General features: G+C 36.3%; 2 protein-coding genes across 2 annotated transcripts; both read left to right on the top strand.

The window, feature by feature from the left end:
- Positions 1-1,583: 1,583 nt before the first annotated feature.
- On the top strand, positions 1,584-9,997 carry Cbr-cwp-5 (the record flags this gene model as incomplete). The annotated part of the gene is made up of 11 exons (XM_045240383.1): positions 1,584-1,626; positions 5,295-5,608; positions 5,999-6,098; positions 6,150-6,795; positions 7,605-7,678; positions 7,727-8,219; positions 8,287-8,343; positions 8,390-8,479; positions 8,533-8,613; positions 8,693-8,897; positions 9,920-9,997. 11 exons carry the CDS (start codon positions 1,584-1,586, stop codon positions 9,995-9,997), a joined length of 2,181 nt encoding a protein of 726 aa, XP_045092889.1.
- Positions 9,998-13,980: 3,983 nt separating this feature from the next.
- On the top strand, positions 13,981-14,302 carry Cbr-nlp-3 (the record flags this gene model as incomplete). The annotated part of the gene is made up of 2 exons (XM_002645514.2): positions 13,981-14,058; positions 14,105-14,302. 2 exons carry the CDS (start codon positions 13,981-13,983, stop codon positions 14,300-14,302), a joined length of 276 nt encoding a protein of 91 aa, XP_002645560.2.
- Between the last annotated feature and the right edge of the window lie 7,179 nt (positions 14,303-21,481).

Raw genomic sequence — 21,481 nt, 5'->3', positions numbered from 1 at the left:
TCCGAAAATCCCGAAAGTTCTATTCATTTTTGAAATAAAATTCTCAATTCCGGAACATTTCAAAACTTTTTTTGAAACAAAATCCTGATCGGAATATTTCTGAACATTTTTCAAAATGAAAGCTTTTTTGTTGCAAAAGGAATCAGTGTACCATTTCTAGCTCAACTTTTAGCAATTTATACATTTGGTATTATTCAACCTGTCAACCACATCGGTGGCTTATCATCTTATCTTACGAGTTGATCAATCGTCGCTATATAAGCTGGAGAAACCAACGACAAGACAAGGATGGACACGGACGGGACCACGATGACAACTCGAAAGAAGATTATGCTCCGTTCGGGAGTCAAACGAAAACTCTTTATTTTTTAATTAATTAGTTAAAATTGAACGGCTCACTGTTGTTCTCATCTGATACTATATATTAGGTTGGAAGGAAAGTAACTGTCCATTTTTTCATTCGTGAACAACATAAAAACAAGAATTATCCAGGGTTCACAGTATGCACCGTCGTGGATACCATCCCTCCAAAAGCCAGCTGGCCGCGACTCAGAGTATTTTTTAGTCCAGATTTTATCTCATCTTCAGTGTTGAACTATTTCACTCCAGATGACGTTGCATATCTCTTATTAAGCGATAATAAAAGGGCCAAACCAGGAGTTTAAAAGCGCGTAAAGAAAAACCGTCCAACTAAAGCGACCCAGGTCTTACTTGACTTTCCGTAGAACATAGGATCTCGCTTTACTTAAGGAAAGTCAATTCAGTCCTAAGCCACTTTGGATGGATGGCTGTCCACGTTGCTCAAACTCCAGACTTGACCCTTTTATTATTGACTATTCGGAGATATGCAACGTCATCCGGTGGGAAAATAATTTTATACTGTCGATGAGGTAAAAACGGCACTATGGGAATACTTTGATTCGCGGCCAGCTGGCTTTTAGAAGGATGGTATCAAAAAGTTACCTGAATGTTGTCAGCATGTCGTGGACCACGACGGTGCATACTGCCAATCTTGGGTAATTCTTGTTTTTGTGTTATTCACGAATTAAAAAATGGACAGTTACTTTCCTTCCAACCTAAGATTTAATGCTCTCTTGCTCATTTGTACGATTAGGGGCTCACCACCCAAAATATCGTCACGATATTTTTAGACTACGATATGTGGCAGGAACACGCGAAACGTGTTGGACTTAAACGGAATTATTCAAATAATTTTTTCGATTTCGAAAATTCAATTTTTTAAATCCAAATTTTCCAAAATTCTTAAATTTTCAATATTAGAATATTCCGAAAATCCGGAATTTTCGAACGCACTGTATTCCCAATCGATTTTTTCAACAAAAAAAACACGTTTGAAGCCCAAAATCTCATGGCTCTCTCGGAAAAGGGATTGCCATAGCGATTTTTAGCTTTGTTTTTTTTGTTTCTTTTTTTCGTTTTTTTTCGATTCGGCTTCAACATGGGCAGAAAAAGTCATGGGGTGTATTGCCATAAAAATGTCAACCGTCGCTTAGTGTCCCTAGGATACCCGCGCGGGCCACCACTCGAATTCCCTCATTCAACATCGAAAGTGAGCCTACAGGATGCGCATTTCAATGCTTCTCTTGTTTCTTCTTGCATTTCGAGGTTAGTTTTTAGTATTTTCAGAGCCGATGAAAGGATAATTGAGTTATCAATGAACTACAGAGAATTTCATTTGCACAGCGGTTTGAAATTTTTAATTTAAAGAGGCATATAAGTGTTTAAAATGAGCCTCACTTAATCAGCCTTCTCGCCTTCCATTAGAGTGGAATTTTGCTTTTTGAGCGTTTATATCTAGTCTAGTTATCTATCTATCTACCCAGAAAAAAAATGAATCAGACAATTTCAAGATAATCCATTTGGCTGTTTACTAGATAGCCCTCAACCACAAGTTTCTGACTTTTGAATTTTGTATTTCACCCTACGAAATTGTAGTCGCTGATTCACCAGATCCTCAGTCACAAGACTCACCTACCTTAATCCACGATTTTCAAGAGTTAAGACAAATTGTCTTTTAGAAACAAAAACTGGAAAGTGAAAGGTGGAAGCAGCGGGTGCTTGCTTTGTCTGATTGGAAAATAGAGATTTAGGTAAAAGCGCGAAACACTGAGAAAAATGGGCGGGGCTTAGTAAATAAAAGATAAAAAGTGAGAGTAGAGACATGGAGTCGTATTTAGGAGTATGTGTCTTGAAACCGAGAGATGAAGGTGGGTTTAGAGGGAATTGTGAAATCGATTTTTAAAAAACTGAAATTTTGATTTGAAAAGGGAACCTAAACAAAAAAACTAAACACGAATTTTGTCGAAAACTTCAGGATAGGTTATGAATAGCCTTTGCAAACACCTTTGAAAATTTTAAAATCCGTTCGCTAGATTCAGTCCAGTTATATCAGTTTCCGTGCAAAAAATCGCATTTTCAGGGCAAAAACGGTAACTGTCAAAGACGATTCTCTTAACTTCTAGGAAGCTTTTCATAGCATTAAATGTGGTTTCGTGTTATTTCGAAACTGCAACACTTCGAAACCAGTCATACAGGCAAATGGATGAATCTCTGACTTAAAAAGCAATTTGAGGTTTTGCAAATATGTTTTTTTTGTATAGAACACATTTTGAGAATCGAAAAAGTCGAGAAAAAAAACGTTTCGACAACATTAGATATAAGAAAAAGTATATTTTAAGCCTTTAAAAATTTGTTTTGTAGTTTGAAATTTATCCATTAGCCTTTATTACCACGGTTTCGAATGACCATTTTCGAAATGACTGGTTTCGAAGTGTCGAAAGTTTTTTTTTCTAAATTTTTGAGGTGTCTAAATAGAATACTCATAACGTACCTTGAAAATTTCATCGAAATCTGGATTCACAGGTGTTGAGGTTCTTTTGTAAAATAAATGCACTGTTGTAGTCATCGATGAGGAATAGCTTGAAAATTGGTATGGTAAAAAGTCTGTAGAAACTTCAAATTTTAAAAAGTGAATTTTTATTGAAATTATTAAAAATATGGTAAAACTACCGAACCAAGTTTTCTGCTTCATATTTTACAGTTAAAAAAGATCGGCTATTCCATTTCAAAATCTTGCCTATAAAAATTGAGAATGGATCAATATTGCCTGGTTTCGCCCAAAAACTTTTTCTCCCTCCGTTTTCCAATAGACACCTGTCCAAACCCCCCGTCCCGAACACATACCTACCCAGCTTCACTTGAGCTCTCGTTTAGAGAGCGTCAAAGAAAATAAAATTCAATTTGGGCAAAACGGAGGCACACAATTTGTCTGACTAATGACGTCGGTCATAGAATATTGGTTTCTAGTAGTAGCGATTTGTAATTGTCATGAAAACCAGTCGGGTTGCCACAAAACAGTTTGTCGGAAAGAAGTAACAGTACCGATTAATAAGATATGCGAAAAACATATTTTACAGTTGATGTTTTGCTTCTTTCCGGAGCCTAGAGTTCACCTCTCAAGTGTCTTATCATTTGAAATTTTGGAAGGCATACATAAATTCACAGAAATTTTTTGAAAACTCATAGTTTTTCAGATATTTGCCCAATTCTGAACTACACTCTTTTTTGCCCATTTTTGTACTGATTGGAAACGTGAAAAATAGGTGTATTACAGAAATTGGCAATAAGCTGAAAAACTAAGAAATTTCGGAAATATCTGTGAATGAAGTTTTCAGTCTATGTCTGTTTCCCACCTTTGGAAATTTTTTAATAAATCGGAAATTTGATTGTCGAGCTCCAGACAGCTTCAGAGATGAAAAAGCTCAAACTGATCGAAAATCTAACTGAAAATCACGTTTTTGTATATTTTATTGGCCGCTAGTGCTCTCAAAAACTCTCAAAAACTCCAGAGTTGTAGCCTGAAGATTTCTCAAACACGAATCCAAAAGCGTAGTTTTGTAGTCAATTTTTGGCTAAAAAGTTGATCAACTTATCTATTTTCGGCCAAAAGGCATATAAAAAAATCCACAGAAACATATGTAAATACATGTGTACCGTGGGAAACTAAAAGAACGTCTGGTTTGCACGCCTTTCAGTTTCCCACGAGGTAACTTGAAGTAGGCGGGATGATGATTTTTTTGTTATTTTTGCTTTCTGATAATCAGTAATACCGCCACAGTTCTTACTAGCAACGAGAATATGAAAAAAAAAATCTGACAAATGGTAAGAAAAGAAAATCACCTGTTCATCTTGGCTAGATACCGTAATCTTTCAAAGTTCCGAGTACATTGACCAGTTTCAAAAAGAGAAAGAGTGAGTAGAAACAATAAAAAGTGATTAAATTCCCGACTTTCCAATTTTTCCATAATAGTGTGATTGTTTCGGAGATTTTGAGCCGAATCAGACTAATCAAAAGTAATGGGGTACCACGAGTCAAATTTTTCAATTAATCTAGAGGGAAACATAGGGTAAGGTAGTGATCGAAAAAAAATTTTCTTTGAAATTGAATTATTGTTCAATTTAGAAATAAATCCAATATAAATGATTACAAACGACGTGAGAAGAAGAAGACTTCTCGTTTCTCGGAAATATTGAAAAATCGGTTTTTGTCTCACATGGTAGTATTCAATCAAAAAACGCCGGCTTCAGAAAGAGAAAAATTTCCAAGCCAGAAAAAAAGAAAGAGAATATAGGCAAAGAAAAAAAAATATTAAAGTCAGGTGGCTCATTTAGGATTGAGGGTGGAGTGAGGGTGGAAAACCACTTTGACTGCCCGTGTTTTAATATGCAGCAGCTACTCACCCGATTTTTGGTCGACCGCTAACTCTGTGATTTGAAAGCGTTAGTTGTTTTGATGAAAATTGAGAAAAACTGAGTCAAGAAAAATTTGTGAAGAGACCTCGTGTGAATGAAAATGTGTGATACTTCCGTTCCCAAAGAGTCTCGAAATTCTTTTAAAAATTCATGAGTTTAAGTGTGAGAGTGAACTTATTCATGACTTGGGTTGATTCGTTTTGTCTCTTTTTTGATTAATGTACATGAAATATTTTAAGAATTCATAAAAACCAACTAACAGTTATTCTCTGAACAGTAATGATAATTTTTAGTCACCACAGACAATCGGTGTCCTCCAGAAAGACGGAAAATGCTGTAGACTTTAATTCTAGGAAATTGTGAACAAATTGAAAATTCCGATCACACATCTACTCGGTTTTTGCAAGTGTAGAAAAACCTGTCTAGACTTTTGATACCTTTAAAACTTTCAGCCTTTCTGACAAAATCTATAACCAATTTCAAGAACAGCTGTTCCTCGAGACCGAATATCTAATTTCCAGCGGCCGGGGCAACTTGCCCATGCGATGGAATAACTATCGCTGGAAGTGATCAGGATCACTGCTGGCAAATTCAAGCCAGAACTGGATCCACTTGGGGAGAAGCTGATGATTCATGTGTGGCTGTTGGAGGACATCTTGGACATCCGTCTGCAGACAACTACGCTTCGATCATTGCATTCGGTCAGAAGGAATCGAGTTTGCCGGTCTTGACTGGAATTGTGGCTGGAAATATGGAAATTCCGGTTGTTGGAGCGTTGTGCCAGGATAATGGGTACTATGGTGTGATTGCGAACACGACTGGATTGATTAAAAATGTGAGGAGAAGTCACACAAGAGTGCCCGGGAGCGAAATTTTTGTGGAGGATTAAACTAAAATAAACTTCCTGCGGGCCAGGAATGGTCGGAACAAAAATTCGGATTCTGAAAATTCTGACTCAAAATATTTCCGAATTTTTTTTTGATATTAGAGCTTCTTGGAATAAAATATACCAAAGAAATTTTTCTTGCGGGTCTCGAGCGGAGTTACTTTTATATTTTTATTAATGTTTTGACAATTTGTTGATCAATCTCTCACGAATTTTTCATAAAAAATGGAAATTCCAAAAATATTAAAATTTAAATATTCCGGAATTCCAAAATTGTTACAATTGGAAAATTTTCAAACTCGTAATTACCACAAAACTTTAATTTTTTATAAACTTCAGACGCCAACAACTTCCACTACGTGCACTTACATCAAATCCTCATCTGATGCTCTCGTCTTTGATTCTTGCTCAATTGATGCCAATATCTTGTGTGATCGCCGTAAGAATAAAATACAAAACGTTGAATATACAACAATCAGTAATTTTACAGCGCTGGAAAAAAACGACTACTGTAGCATCATGGCAAATTGCTCATCAACCACCACAATGTTCTCCAGCACTACCAGTTTGTCATCAACGACAGGATTGACTTCGACGACCTCTCTATTCTCCTCGACTACAGGATCCTCCACGGCGACCGGACTTACCACACCAACAGAAATTACGACAGCCGCTGTGACTTCTAACATCTCAACCACGTCAACAGCCACGCAACCCCCCGTCGCTTCGTCATCGCCAGCAACAGGTGGAACGTCTCCAATCACCACTCCACAAACCGGTGGATCAACAGCTGTAACAGGGACTACGGTCACTACTAAAGGTTTGGGAGGATCAGGAGGTGGTTCCGGTTCTGGAACTGTTACAACATTGGCAACAAATCCAACTACGTGCCAGTGTCCTAACAACAATAATGGAGTAGCAACAACACCTGCAACAACGACTAAACCTTCGGAAGGCTCGTGCTCTCAACCATCGGGATGTTTGAAGTATCAATGGAAGATTTTTGGAATGTGCGTGGATTGGAGAGCAATGTTGGCCTTGATTGGAATCATGTTTGGAATTTTCTTGTTCTGCTGTTTGTGCCATTGCTGTATGCATGCGTGTATGTATTGTTCGCCAAGAAAGAAAGATCAAGTGTGAGTTTGGGTTATTGGGTATGAATCTTCTACGATTTTAGATCAATTTGAGGTCACGGAAAGTATTGTTTGAGCTATAATCTCCAATAACCTTTGAACAAAATTCCTGGCTGATTAAGCATGTTAATATAAAGCATATGCATACTTCCCCCGTCAATAAGATTCAAATCCCGTATTTTTCATTCAATTTTTGATCATTTTGATCATTTTCAGGATGGTGAAAGTTTTGGAGATAGTAAAAAAGTATCTAGGTTGCTAACTTTACATTAACAGAATTTTTTGAAAACCCCCAGTTTTTTTTAGATATTTGCTGGTTTCTGAAAGACTCCTCCATTTGACCTGTTTTGTAGTTCATCGTGAAAAAATTGGTGTCTTTCAAAAAGCCTCTTGAAAATGATCAAAACGACCGATGATTAACTGGAAAATACAATTATGTATATCTTACTGAATTGGTACTGTAATATCAGGGATTTTTGGGATGACATTTTCGGAATTTCGAAATTTGGAAAAAGTCGGAATTCAGAATTGATCAGATTTTGAATACTTTCGAAGTTTCTAATCAAAAACGGGGAAAAAAAGAGAACTCGCATTGATTTTTTAAAAAAAATTTCAAATTGATTTTCGAACTCCAGGATTTTCTAATTGCAAAAAAAGTTAGTTTTAAATTACGGTCGGATTTTTTTGAATTTTCGAAATGCGAAGTTCCCTTCCGAACATCCCTCATAAATTATATCTCTTTTCTGCCTCCTACGCGATCCAATTCTTCCAAATCGTCCAATCGTCGCACCAGTCCCTCTACCATTGCCAAGCAAAAAAGTAGACTATGATGTCGAGAAATCGGATGCTGTTATTCTTCCACCTCCAGCTATCCAACCAGAACCAGGTGATCATTTTACGATAATTTTTTTTATTATTTAAAAAATATTTTTAGTTTACATCACAGTGCCAGAAAAGCACGAATCTGTTTACGGATTCCACACCAAGGAAATTATCCACGTGTTGCCTGAGAAACCAGCTACTAAGGATGTTGCCACAATGACCGATCAAATCGACGAGCTGCCTGCATTCCTTCCAGTTCCTGTTAACGCTCCAGTCATGAAACGCAAGAAGGCAGTTAAGAAACCAAAGAAGATGTTCATCCCAGCTACCGCTGATCCAATTGAGGAAGATGTCGCTGCTGAAATCCCAATCGATATTCCTGACAGCCCAGGAGCCCGTTCTGTTGCTCCACTTGGTGACGTTCCTGAGCCTGTTCCGATGGTCCCGTTGAATTTCTCTTGTAATCCGAAGCCAATTGTGCCAGAGCCAAAGCCACAAGATGGCATTCCGCCAATGCCAAGAACTAATCAGAACTCTCCCGGGGCGCCGGCTCATCAACGGAAGCCGCAATCTGATAACGAGGAATTTGATCCGTCCGGATTAAGGTTAGTGATAGAAATATATAGAATTATCTAGAAAAGAAACCCCTGTACTAGTAATGAACATTTGAAGATCACCACCAATTCCACCCGCAGGAAAATCAAATGCTAATGCTCCAAGAAGAATGACGTGAGACTATCTTTAGGGATTCTGACATTCGGTTCCTCGTTTGCAGGTTCTCCCCAATTGCTGATGAGTCTGAAGAGGAAACCGGCGCTCGCATTCCGTCACCACCTCGTGAGCCAAGAGCATCATCTGGAGGAAGGTATTCAAAATTCTGACGGAGGCTCTTTGTAATTCGTCTGAATTATTTTACAGAAAAGGAAACGGCGAGAACAATGGATCCGGTGGTCTTCGCTCGAACTCGAATTCGGAAAATCGTCCAACTTTGAAGAATCAGTACGTCTCGTAAAAAAAAACCAGAGAAATTCAGGCGCCCGTCTCCATGGGAACCAATAATTGCAATTTTGATTTTCAGACGTCTCAACGAAATGTCATCCCCAACTCCGGCGGCTAATGCACCTGCTAAATCTCCGGTTCCTTCGAGTGGTGGAGCCTCCAACAATCCGTTTGCGAATATTGGTGGAGGAGGAAATTCGCCAGCGTTTGGAGGGGAGGGAGGATCGGGACCACATCCAGGAGATGATGTTGGAATGAGAGCTGCTAGAGGAAAACTTGGAGGGGTACGGTATTCAGGGTATCTGAATGATAAATTGTCTGGAAGAGTAACTAATAAAGGGAATTTCGAAAAATTCAAGATCATAAAAATATGTAAAAAAATTTTAAACGATTTACCAGATTATTTTTTGTAAACCATATCTGACGGACATTGTAACTTGAATCTTTGAAAAGTTTATGAAAAACAGATAGAATTGCCCCTAAACCGTTAACTTCGGGCATGTTTATCTTGTTTCCTGTGAAAGATATGAGAAAGTGGTCAATTGACAAAATGCTCATCATAACATCAAACTTGAAGTACCGGCCAAGTAAGTATCAAAAACATACTTTTTCAATTGATTTTCGACCGTAATGACCATTACCAGGAGTCTCGAGCTAGGCTGTCAAGTCTCCGGTCATTTTGAAATATTTGAAAGGTGTGAAACAGATTTTGACTGAACTTTTTGCCTTTACAGCATTTTTCGATAATGTCTAATTTTTAGCTGTTTTTCGATTTCTGATAGACACCCCTCTTTTCACGTTTTCAGTACAAAAACGAACCGAAAAGTAGCTTCTTTCAGAAATCGGCAAATAGCTGAAAAACTAGGAATCTTCGAAAAATTCTGTGCATGGGAAGTTTTTGATATATGTCTGTTTTACACCCTCTAAAGTTTTCAACGGGATCGTCAACTTGTTAGCTGAGCTCCAGACTCGTGAAAATGTTCAATATGGCCGAAAATCAACTAAAAAATATGTTTTTGTATATCTTATTGACTAGGGTTGTATTTTGTGCGTTGAACAATTTTAGCCAACTTCCTAGAAACTAGAATGAGTTGGCTGAAAGTTGAAAGGTAGAAGGATTATTAAAATTAGAGTGTTTACGACACCTCTTATCTTCTCAATCTCTTCTGAAGTTTTCTTTGATACGGTACCAGTAGTTGACTCTTGGGAAACATGGAAACCCACAGAAGCTGTGACGTTAGAACGGAGACCTCAAAATAATTTTTCCAAGCGTCCCCTTCAACATTTTCATTTTCCCTTTTTTCAGGCTGTCCGGGGCGGTGGCGGTGGTGGAGAAGCACCAAGTGGATGGAAACCATGGGCCAAAGGAGGTGCACGTCGTTAAGCCGCCGCTCAAGCTGTAAATGTTATCTATTAGATTTTCTCAGAATATTCAATGGGATTAGCATTGGGAAGTAACACCTCATCTATTTTCATTTAACCTTTTTGTATATTACTCTAGAAGTCTTCATTTTTAATCTTAGGATTAGCTCTATTGTATTTTTCTCTTTTTTTCCCTTCTCACCTCTCTTTCCACCATTTTTCTCCAACTGAAAAAAAAATGCACAGATTTTCAAGTTCTGATGCTATTCTGCGCAGGGTCACGTCTCCTTTCTTTCTGGTGTGTGTGTTTTCCAGGAAACTGGATAATCTCGGAAAGAAGTCCGATCCCTTGTCACCTTTAAAGCCTTTATGCGAATAAAGACTTTTTGTTAACAAGATAAGTCAAATACGTGTGTTAAGAAAGTTTCTTCAAAAAAAAAAGATGTTGTTGACAAAGTGTATGATAATCCTTGACGTCAGGAACGACGAAAGATGTCGAATGTTAAAAAATTGACCATTGATCGAGTCAAATACGTACATTCAAATGTTTTCCGGATTATTAGACCACTTGTTTGGTGAAAAGAGAAATTTAGGTGAAACGGCACAAAACGAACGTCATTGGAATTCATACGAACAAAATTATCATATTCGTAAAAAGGATGTTTTGGCCACCTTACGGAGTATTGTTGACAGATATTGTGCTGGTGAATGGTAATTTGCATACGATAATAGAACAATATGGATAGCTAATTGCAAATGAAGTGGGCGGGATCATTTTTGGAAAGGTTCGGTAAAATGTTTTTGTTCGGAATTCAGAGAAGAAAATTTTTTGTTGAGCGGTTTTAAAAGTGTTATTTTAGTCAAATTAGCTTGAAGTTGACATTCTCATTTTCCAATACTCATCAGACAGTTCCAATTTTTAAAAATTTATTTTAGAAAAAAAAACAGAATAGCTGTGAGGTATTTTATTTCAATACGTAAAATACGATACCACTCTTATAAAACCACTTCAATAGAATAACCAATACCAACTTTTAACTTTGAATTATTCTATCTTAGCTCCTGTGAAAGATACCAAAAAGTGGTAAACGGACAAAATGTTTATGGCATTATAATAAATGCTTTGTCAGTTGACCACTTTTAGATTTTTTAGACAAGAAGTGAGATGTAACTGCTCAAAATTGGCGCTTTGGTGGTATTATTTTATATCGTTTACGGTATCCTGAAAATGTTGTTGTTCATTGAAAAAGTCTGACATTCATGTAAACTTGGGATTACGATAGTTTGAACAAAACGTGTTAACTGAAATTACATAATATTTATTTTTTCAAACTTACCGTAAACCCTGTATTAGAAAAGCCCTCTAAATTTTAACTTCGAGACAATTTATCTCCTCGGTTCCTGTCAGAGATATGAAAACGGTGTCAACTAACAAATTGTTAATCATAATATTATAAACATTTTTTTCAGTTGACACGATTTTGATATCTCTTACAATAACCGAAATAAATCAAGTCAAAATAAATTGTGTGGGGGGGGGGGCTTCTTTTACAGGTTTAACGGTATCACAATGAAATTTTACGAAATTTGAACCAAAAATGCTAAAACTTTCCTCCAGACCGGCCACATTAAATTTTTTTTTGCTAGATCGAATTTAAATTTGTAGTTTTAATTCCTTCCCTTCCCAAAAGTTATTTTCTGCATTATCATATTTTTAAACTTTGAAAATCTCTTGGACATTTGAAATTCGCTGACTTTTCATCTTCTTTAAAGGCATGTTTGCCTATATGCATACCTGATTTTTAGAGATGAAAACTTCATAACCTTTCAAATCATTAGACCAAAGTTTCAAAAAGAGTCGGGTCAACTCTGCAACCTAAATGTTCAAATTTCAAATTGAAAAAAAATTCAAAAGTAAACACTAAATGAAAACGAATCTCCTTTCAAAAAAGGAATGGTGCATGGCATTCTGAATTATTCCCTCACCGCGTTGCTCTTTTCACCCAATTGGTGGTGTACATACATTTTCCCCATGTTTCGTCTCCAATTTCATTCACCATTAAACATTCTGATCAGGCTAACACAAAGAAGGGTTTCACCTATTCTCTTCACAAATATGCCCTTTTCATTTGTGATCACTTCAAAAAATATTTCTTTGAAAATTTTCTTCCATTATCGGATTCCATTCTTCTTTTCATATACCTTTTCTCTATCTTTTCGTATGTTGTTCAAAAAGGATTAAATGTCTTCATTTTTTGGGCGAGTGGGGGTGTATTGATACTGGGGTGTGAGAGACATGTGATTAGGGAACAGAGAGATAATTTTTGAGTATGAATGAAAACTGGCAGTTACTCATATCTCGTTAAGGTGACCTTCTTTTTCTTTCCAGACAGTCTTTAAAATGAAGCAAAACACAAAAAGTTGGTTCTTTGCTCCCATTCTCAGATAAGATCCAAACTCCAAAATATCTTACTATAGTTGTAGTACTACTATTTGGTACAAAGCACTCTGATACAACTACAAATTTTGTATGCATCTTTACTAAAGTAATCCAAACGTTACGAAATGAAATTTTCGCGAATTTATTTACTGGATCTTTGGTGGTAATCAAAACAGGAGGAAGTATAAAAATCTAGTTTCGTATGGGAATTTATGGGAACCGTGTGAAACATAGGTTCAGTATGCGATGCAGGGTGGGCATTTGGATCTTTGGAAATGGATCGGATAGGAAGGTTTGGATGAAGTTGAAATTAAGTATAACGGTGATTCAGAAAAAATTCAGAAAGCGTGAAAGTTTTAAAAATACTGAAAACCATTGAAATTCTAGTTCTGAGAAAGGAGGAAGCTAAGAAACGAAGCCTTGTTTAAGACTTGCTCAAAAATAAACTAATATTGGTTAACGAACACTTCTTGATCACTTTTGGATTTTTCATGCACTTAGAATCATCCCTCATTAAAAACTTATGATGAAGAATGCCCAGTTTGCAAGTTTCATTATTTCATATGATCTTGTTTGCAGTTCCAAATCATGTTCTTGTTGCATTTCATTTTCTTAGAATAAAAACCAACTAATAATTTCTAATCAAATTTCACCTTGAACTACTCCTGTCACATTTATGGTTCCGGGTATTTTTGAAAACCAAACTCAATCAACCGGACTGATATGTTTCTAGCTTCATCTTCCACTTCATAAACAGAAAAAAAAATCTATAACATTGAGAGACTAATAAAAGCTAGTTCCTAACAACTTGCCGGAAACATCTACGACTTGATTCAATCATAAGATCATAAAATTGACTCACAACCGTCCAAAAGCGTTGGTCAGAAATAGCGCCACAGCGAACGTGAGATTTCGCTTTGGAATTTTTTCATTTCTTTATCGGCTGAATGTGAGTATCAAAAGTACAACGATAAACTTTAAAAAACTTGTTTCGATTGAAAATACACAGGTCGAATCGACGTCCAGTTTGAAAATATGAACTTTTGTCTGGCCTAAAAGTTATCCAGGCCGCAATTACTAACAATACGTTTTAGGCACCTAAACATGAATTCTGGACACCTGACAATGGATTTTGGACCCTTGCCTCCTTATTATTTTTTTTTTCCAGAATATCATTTCAACCCGCATTTTTATCAACTCGTGCTACCCAAGATTCCACAACACAAGTAATTCAATCACCAGCCCAAAAGCTTCCCCTCCATTTCCACGTTCCCCTCGTGCCCTTTCCAACTAGTCCTTTTAGGCTCCGCCCACTTTTCAAGATTACCTCTGATGGGCGGTGCACTTGTCGTCCTAGACTCTCCCTTCGTATAAAACAGCCCAGAGTAGCCAGATTAGACGTTACTCCATGGCCCGGCTAGGAGGCGGAGCTTCGATCCTTAAGACTTTCTTATTTCTTTTCTCTCATTCATGCCATTTCCTTATCTTTTGTCCAGCTTCTCCCTTTATCATTACTGATTCATATGTCTCTATTTTTCAGTGGTAAACTTGCTACGACATCCATCATGATGAGCAAAAATGTCGCCTGCTTGGTTTTTCTTGTTCTTGCAGTCTGTTACGTTCACTCTGCTCCACACGACTTCGTAAGTTTCAATTTTCCCTCTACTGTTCTGAATTTCCGTGTTTTAGAGAGCCAAACGAGCCATAAATCCGTTCTTGGACTCGATGGGCAAACGAGCTGTCAACCCATTCCTTGACTCTATTGGCAAGAGATCCTTCCACCCAGATGTCATTTCTGAGGAGAAGCGATACTTCGACAGTTTGGCTGGGCAGTCATTGGGAAAACGGTCCAACAACCGATACGAGATGTCCGATAACTATTTCTAAAAATCTCATGCTTTCTTTCTCAAGTGTTCTCTCTTTTCGTTCATTAATCTGAAGCTCATGCTGCGTTTTTTTCTCTCGTAGCTGTTTTTATACAGCTCTTATCTCTTTTGCCATTAACCTTGAATCTCAAATCTGAATTTCCTTAAACAATCGTCTCGGTATTTCTCTCTTGATAGAAAGCAAGTCAGCAAATAAACTCTGTTAACAAGACACATCTTTGTTACAGTAGTCCTAGAAGGATCAGGTTGCAAGTACTCAAAAAAAATCCAAGTCAGTTGATAAGTAGCATTTTAATCCTGAGCCTATTGTGTTCACAACTCATTTGGTTTGTGCCAGGGACTATGATTGAAAAAAAAATAAGATGGCAACCGGATTAGCATTCATTTCACCCACGGATCAAATGAGTGCACACACCGACACAGGATGCGGGTCTTCAAGATGAGATTAAGTCTGCGAATGTTGTTAGGCGGAAAAACAGACACTTGAATTGGTTTCTATATATGGAATCTTTCATGACGCATGGTCCATTTTGCTCCTCATGTTCATCTTATTTCATCATTCAAGTCGTTCTATGTGCATCACAAAATATCTAAATAGAATATCTTGAATAACTTCAATCAGATGATAATTCTATTGTGTTATGGACCAGAAGTCTATGAATAGATTCAACTCTGGGCCAAACTTTTGTCAATAACAAGTGAGATACAATTACAATTTTAAAGAAGTCACACAACATCTTATTTTGGGCATTGGCTGTGATCACGAAGATTCTCAAAGTGTGAACGAACTAAAAACTAAAAACAAGAAACTTTGCTTGATTTCTGAAAATAGACATTTCTGAAACAGTTCGAGCATATATAATTTCATGATATCAAGCTATGATATCATAGTAATGTCAAATTTGCGTTGTGACAACCATGACAACTTTTTCCCACCCCCATCTACAAGATTTATTTGACAAAATTGGATTATGAACCGGTGATAATTTGACATATCGAATTATCGAACTTGAAGTGATTGCATTTCCTCTTGAAAACAAGTCAAAGAGATTGCAACAGGAGGGTCTTGAGTCAAACGTTGGAAACACTTGTTCCCACACAAAGATTTACTTGATCTGAAAAATAATGAAATCATGAAAATCTCCCTGGATCATATGTTGGAAATTCCGAAATGAGTTCTGTGGGAAATTTTCTAGTTGAAGGACAACAAGAAGAGTTGGACGTGATTCAGGTTTGTGGGAAGACGAATAATCAGAAAGATTTGGTGGAAGTTTTGAATAAAGTAGGAATGCAAGTTTTTAAAAGGTCCAAAGGAAAAAAATTAAAAATGAAACTCGGAATAATTTAATCATATAGGAATGGATGAAAACTTCATCAAAATTATGAAAACAATACCTAGATTTTGATTCACTGTAAAATCTGTTATAACGTCACTTTCGCTTTGAACTCAACTATTTCGAAACTTATGAGTAATATCGAAATGTTGTAAATTGATAAATTTTTTTGTGAAATTACAAATATTTTGTCAGTTGACAAATTTTTGATATGTATTGAAAGAACCGAGATAATTGAGCTCAAACTGGGCGTCTAGGGTGAGCATCTATTAGAGCATTTACGGTAGATTTCAGCCCCGGTTTAAAGAAAATATATGAATATAAAAACTGAAGATTTTAGACATTAGACAGATCGACAATAGTGAAGTTATTTTGTATAAAAATGTTTCTAAAAAGTGAAATTTCTCTTCGGAACCCAATTTCAATCATTTTTCTGTAAATTCCCCATTATTAAATTCAACCATTCTTGACCCATTTAATGCTAACTGCTCAAACAATCTACATAAAATTTTTGAGAAAATATTGTTTCCCATACAAGGCATTGCTCATTTATTGGCATAGCTGCAACAAGAAAACACCAAAATTTTCGACAGGGTGTGTTTCCGAAAACACGCTATTTATTTGATCAACTGCAAAATCAGGGTGTGCAAGCGAGGCTGAGCATCGGAACTGTTTTCAATTTTCGTCTAAGTTTTATTTTTAATTTCCCAATTATATCTATTTTTCAGATTACAGTACCGGTAAGAAAGATATATAAAACGTATTTTTCAGCGAAATTTTGGGCATTTCCTTCATTTGCAAAATTTTGAGAAATGTAAAAGAGGCCTAGATCTAAAATTTAACATTCATAAAACTTTTTGAAACTTTCTAGATTTTCAAAAATTCACGATTTCTGAAAAACAGAAACAGTTTCAAATTAATCGAAAAATCTGAGAACCAAGCTCTAGACTCTTGAAAATGGCCAGAACAGCAGAATATCATATGAAAAAAAAGCGTTTTTGTTTTTCTTATTGACCGGCACATTGTTTTTGAAATATTCTAAATCAAAATCTTTTCTTTTCCTTTTTTCCTGCTATAGAGTTGAAAATCTCTATCAGAAAAATTACATTTTTCTTGCTATGCATTTAGTTTTCTAATTCCCTACTTTATATTCACTCCCACTTACCAATTATCTACGATATACAATGAAACAGGGACAATGATCATTCGGAAATCGACTGTTATGTACAATACACACGTAATGACGGGGCTGCTGCCATCGTATTTTCTTCGCCTCCGCCTTAATCGACTCCCTACCAGGCGCCCCACAAATTGTGAAATGAACAAAAACCACAACATCAGTCATTCATTCAGAAGACGTCCTTGCCCCCGTCCACCTATTCTTTGATTCATCCATCTCAAACAGCCGTTGTCCCGACCTTCGCCAACTGTTGCTCCACTCCTTCTGTCACCATTCTTCATCTCAACAGTTTACAATCGTCTACCTAATTTCTCTCGACTCACATCAAAGAATACATCCGAGAGTACATATTACGTCTTCTACAACTTTCACTTCTTCGATCTTGTTTTTTCTCCTCCTCCATTTTCTCCGACTTGATTGACGATTCAGTTGAAATGTAATGGTTGAGTTCATTTGAAATTCTTATCGTGTTCAGTATTCCTATTCTTCTACCAGATGAAAAGAAGAGAGAGAGAGAGAGAGAGAGAGAGAGAGAGAGAAAAAACTTCTCTTTTCATCTCTGAAGAGCAATTTGCGTGATTGAGTGAAATAGGACAAAAGGCGTTTTTTCCTGCCTTCTCGATCTCATTCAAAAAGAAAAGGAAATGTGCCCTCAAGCTAAAAAACCTAGAGAATGAAAAATGTTTAGGGTCCCCGTCCAGCTCTCCCATAAAATATGCGACGTCGCTAAGAAGCTTGCCAGTGGGCGTCGTTGATGATGCTGGAAGGCAAAGTTTTGAAATAATTTTTCTTCGCGAAAAATTTTAATTACTCATAAAAGCTATTAACACTTCCAACTATAGAAAGGTTAGTAATATGCTTTATCTAGCAATGTGTTTTGAACTACAAAACATTATTAATAGAGTCTGAAGTTCTTTTATTGAATTCGAATACGAGCAAAGAATAGTATAAATAATTTCCCTAATTTCAATTTTGAGCTCTTTTTTCATCAAAAAATCCAATAATCTTGAAATTGCCCGATTCTTCGGCTTTAGAGTATCAATAGAAATTTCGAAATTTAGAACTGTTTTACCAGCTGCCAAAATTCGTCATTTTTACCAAAAAATTCGGAGGTTTTGTGAGAAAAAACTATGACCGTTTTTTTCTCAATTTTGTCTTCTTTTTTCTACTACAAATTTTGACACTTGTAAAAAAATTCTATAAGATGTCTGATATAAAAATTCTATAAGATGTCTGATATTAGGATGCGCAAGATAATCATTTTTGACTCACTTAAAGTTTATTTATTTTGCTTTAAAAATAATCCATAGTTCCAAAATCACGGGCCGGCCCGCCTTTTGTGCAGACGCTGATTTTTTTCCTTTTTTCAAAAATTTGGACGAAAACTACCTATTTTTTGATTACGTTCCACTCTGTTAAGTTTGCTCAAAAATGTAAAGTTTTTCTTCTCTAATTAAAAAAAGCCCAATTTTCATTGGAAATTTTTCACTGTGAAAGGCGGACCGGGCCGAGAAAACTCTCTCGGCCCGGCCCGGCCCATTGCAACTAGGAGATAATATGATTTTTTTTTCTGAATTTCTGAATTTCTGAATTTTTGAATTTCTGAATCTCTGAATTTCTGAATTTCGGAATTTCTGAATTTCTAAATTTCTAAATTTCTGCATTTCTGATTTTCAGAAATCTTAAGATCTGTGAAAACAGTAAAACTTATTTCCAAACCAGTTTCTAATCTTCTTTTTTCCTAGTTTTCGTTTGTTAAGATTGAGTACATAAAACACCCAGTTCTGTGACTTGTAATTTGGGACTTTTTGTTGAAACATCAGGTTTCTAATTTTCCCTTTTTCGAAAACTAACAGTTTGAGAATCTGGGAGAAAATTCAGTTTCCTGCATTACAGCATTCAGTAATTGTCTTAAATAATTCAAAACTATTCTTCTATCAATTTCTCCAGCAATCTAAGCAGGTTCCCATGATTACCCTCTCCTATTTCCGTTCCTCGCAATGAGTCAGTCCCAATTACCTTGAACCGTATGCCTACCTGAATAATGTTTGTTCTCATAGCTGTCCTTCAGGTCTCACCATACAGTACATGGCTCTCCATGTTCCCCTCTCGTATTATTTCTCCCGTTCTTCAAACCACTAATCGTTCATCTCCTATTTCACACATCGTCACAACCCCACACACATTCGCTCTCAAGACTCATCCGTCATTAGTGTGAAGACAGGATGAAAGCAAAAACCTCTTGCCTCCCCAAACGCTAATACATCATAATCATGCCTTTCTGTTCTGGCTCCCCCATACAGTGATTTATCAAGATTGTGGAGTCAGAGTTCCGCTACAACTTTTGTTTCCTAGGAAAATTTTTTCTGAAAAAAAACTATGACTCATAAAATTTGTAAACATTTTTATGACACTTGCATACATTATGATCTTCTCTCCCCAGAACATTGTTTTTGTTTTCATCTTCTTTCCCATCATCCTTTTTTTTTTCAAAAACCCATTACCATCATTTTCCCTAACTGAATTTCAATTTTCTGTCCATTATGTACTGCCAAGTCTAAATTGAATTATAAATTAAAATAGAAAAATTCTGAATTCCCGATCAGACATCCGTCACTCATGGAAAACGATGACTGAAAATTTAGATTTAGGGTTTTGGAAAAGGCACAACAAAGAAAAAGAGAAAAGACGTGAGGAGCAACGTGTCAATATTGGCGAAACTTGGTTTTGTGCCCGTGCTCCCACAACTGGTGAGTAGTGAATTTTGTGAGAGTGTTTTGTGTGCGTCTTCGTGTGTGTGTGTCTATTTGTGAATAGAAGTCAATGACACTACCGACATGTGGTCATTGAGTAACTACTGTCTGGTTGTGGAGAAAACCTATTGCATAGATAGTAATTACTCACACTCCTAATGATTTAGTATGCCGTTTCAACTTCAAAGATCTTCTTAAAAATTGTGTATTTTTCAAAAAAAAAACCATTCGGTATGTTTGACCTGTTCTGATTTAGAACAAAACTAAAACATTGTCTTATACTTTCTGAACGACTCAATCTTTCTATTTATAAGTTTTCGAATGGAATAGCTTTAATTGTTCTCAAATAGTTCTTTCTACCAAATTTTTAAAGTTTTTTAAAATTTTTAAAGTTTTTTAAAAATGCACTCTCGAATCATCAATTCGAAAATTCCTCAAATTTCAAAATTTTCTCAATTTCTGATTTTTATGATATCACGCTGTACAAATTTCCAAATTTGTAACAACTAGGTTTTCAAATAATGTTCATTTTTTTTAGTTTTCTGATTTTTAAATACCAGAATATCCTAACTTTTCATTTTTTTTAAAATTGAGTTCATATTTTTCAATATTTTTGAGATTTCTAGGCTTCAAGGTTTCCAGCTACCTGGATATCATATTTTTGAATAAAGTGGTCTGGATTGAATACAGTTTTTCCGGTTATGGATAATTGAATTACAGAATTACTTATTTTTCGTGTTTTAAAACATCTCTGACTTCGATTTTTCTGATTTTTCAGAATTCCTCAGTTGTTGCAGATTTCTGTCAATTAATTTTCAAATTCGCTTTATTTTATGTTCCCAGAAGTATTTTATATTTCCAGTTTCATAAAAATGTGAAACAAGTTTCAAAGTTTTTAGCTAGTTAACTTCTGAACTTTTTCGTTTCCGGCCTGTTTTTGTACTGAAAACGTAAAAAGACGGATGTCTTCCAGTAATCGGCGAGTAGGTGAAAAAGTAGAAAATATTGAAAAATTCTTCAAATGCTAAATTTCTAGTCTAGGTCTGCTTTACACCCTCAAAAATTTTCAAAGTGATAGGAGACGTGACAGCCGAGCTCGACACCCCTGATAATGTTAAAAATTAGCTGAAAAAAAACCGATTTTGTATATCTTATTGACCGGAACTGTAGTTATATTCATTCTTTGAAGAAAATTGCTTTATTGAGCTACACCGCTTTCCCCGGCTCAATTTTTTCTCCGATCATTCTTCTGACTCTCCACATCGTTGTTGCTGTCACCCAACATATTTTTCATATCGAAAATTCATCAATTGGCTTTCAGTTTGTGATGGTGTTGGTGGTTTCATGGAATAGAGATGACGCTAAAAGAGCTGTCGTCCCTCAACTAACCCTCTTGCCTCACTTTTCTCTCTCCACATGCTCTACTTCTCCGCTTTTGGTGTTGTCGCCGCGTCGTCGTCTTCTTCTTGTGCTGCTTCCCTTCTATGGGCCAGTGTTTGAGACTTTGCTCCGTGTCGTCTTCTCCATCCATTTTCACATTCCCTCAGAATCTGTCGCTTGTTCCAATGTCTCCCCTCCCCGACTAGCCTAGTTATTTCGTGTCTGACCCTCTCCATCCGAAACTTACTTGGTCCCATTGTATCTTGTTATCTCACTGCGTCTAACTCTTAATATTTTGAAATCGATGGTCCTCAGAAGCGAATTTTGGATTTTCCATGCATCGAGGTCAGCTGGTCTCAGTTTTGACTGATTTAGAATTTCAAAATTCATAGTGAATATGGTTCTTTCAAAATTTTTCCGGTTGATTCACTTCAAGCCGGACTAAATCAAATTCTTCTCCGTTTCCTGTTTGAAAAAATGAAAATTTTGAAAAGCTGAAAAATGTATTTTCAATTGGATGCCCCGTTTTACAG

Source organism: Caenorhabditis briggsae (genome assembly GCF_000004555.2).
Source record: "Caenorhabditis briggsae complete genome, chrX, whole genome shotgun sequence".
NCBI lineage: Eukaryota > Metazoa > Nematoda > Chromadorea > Rhabditida > Rhabditidae > Caenorhabditis > Caenorhabditis briggsae.
Note: the sequence above shows the minus strand (reverse complement) of the source record. Positions and strands in the feature narration are given on the sequence as shown.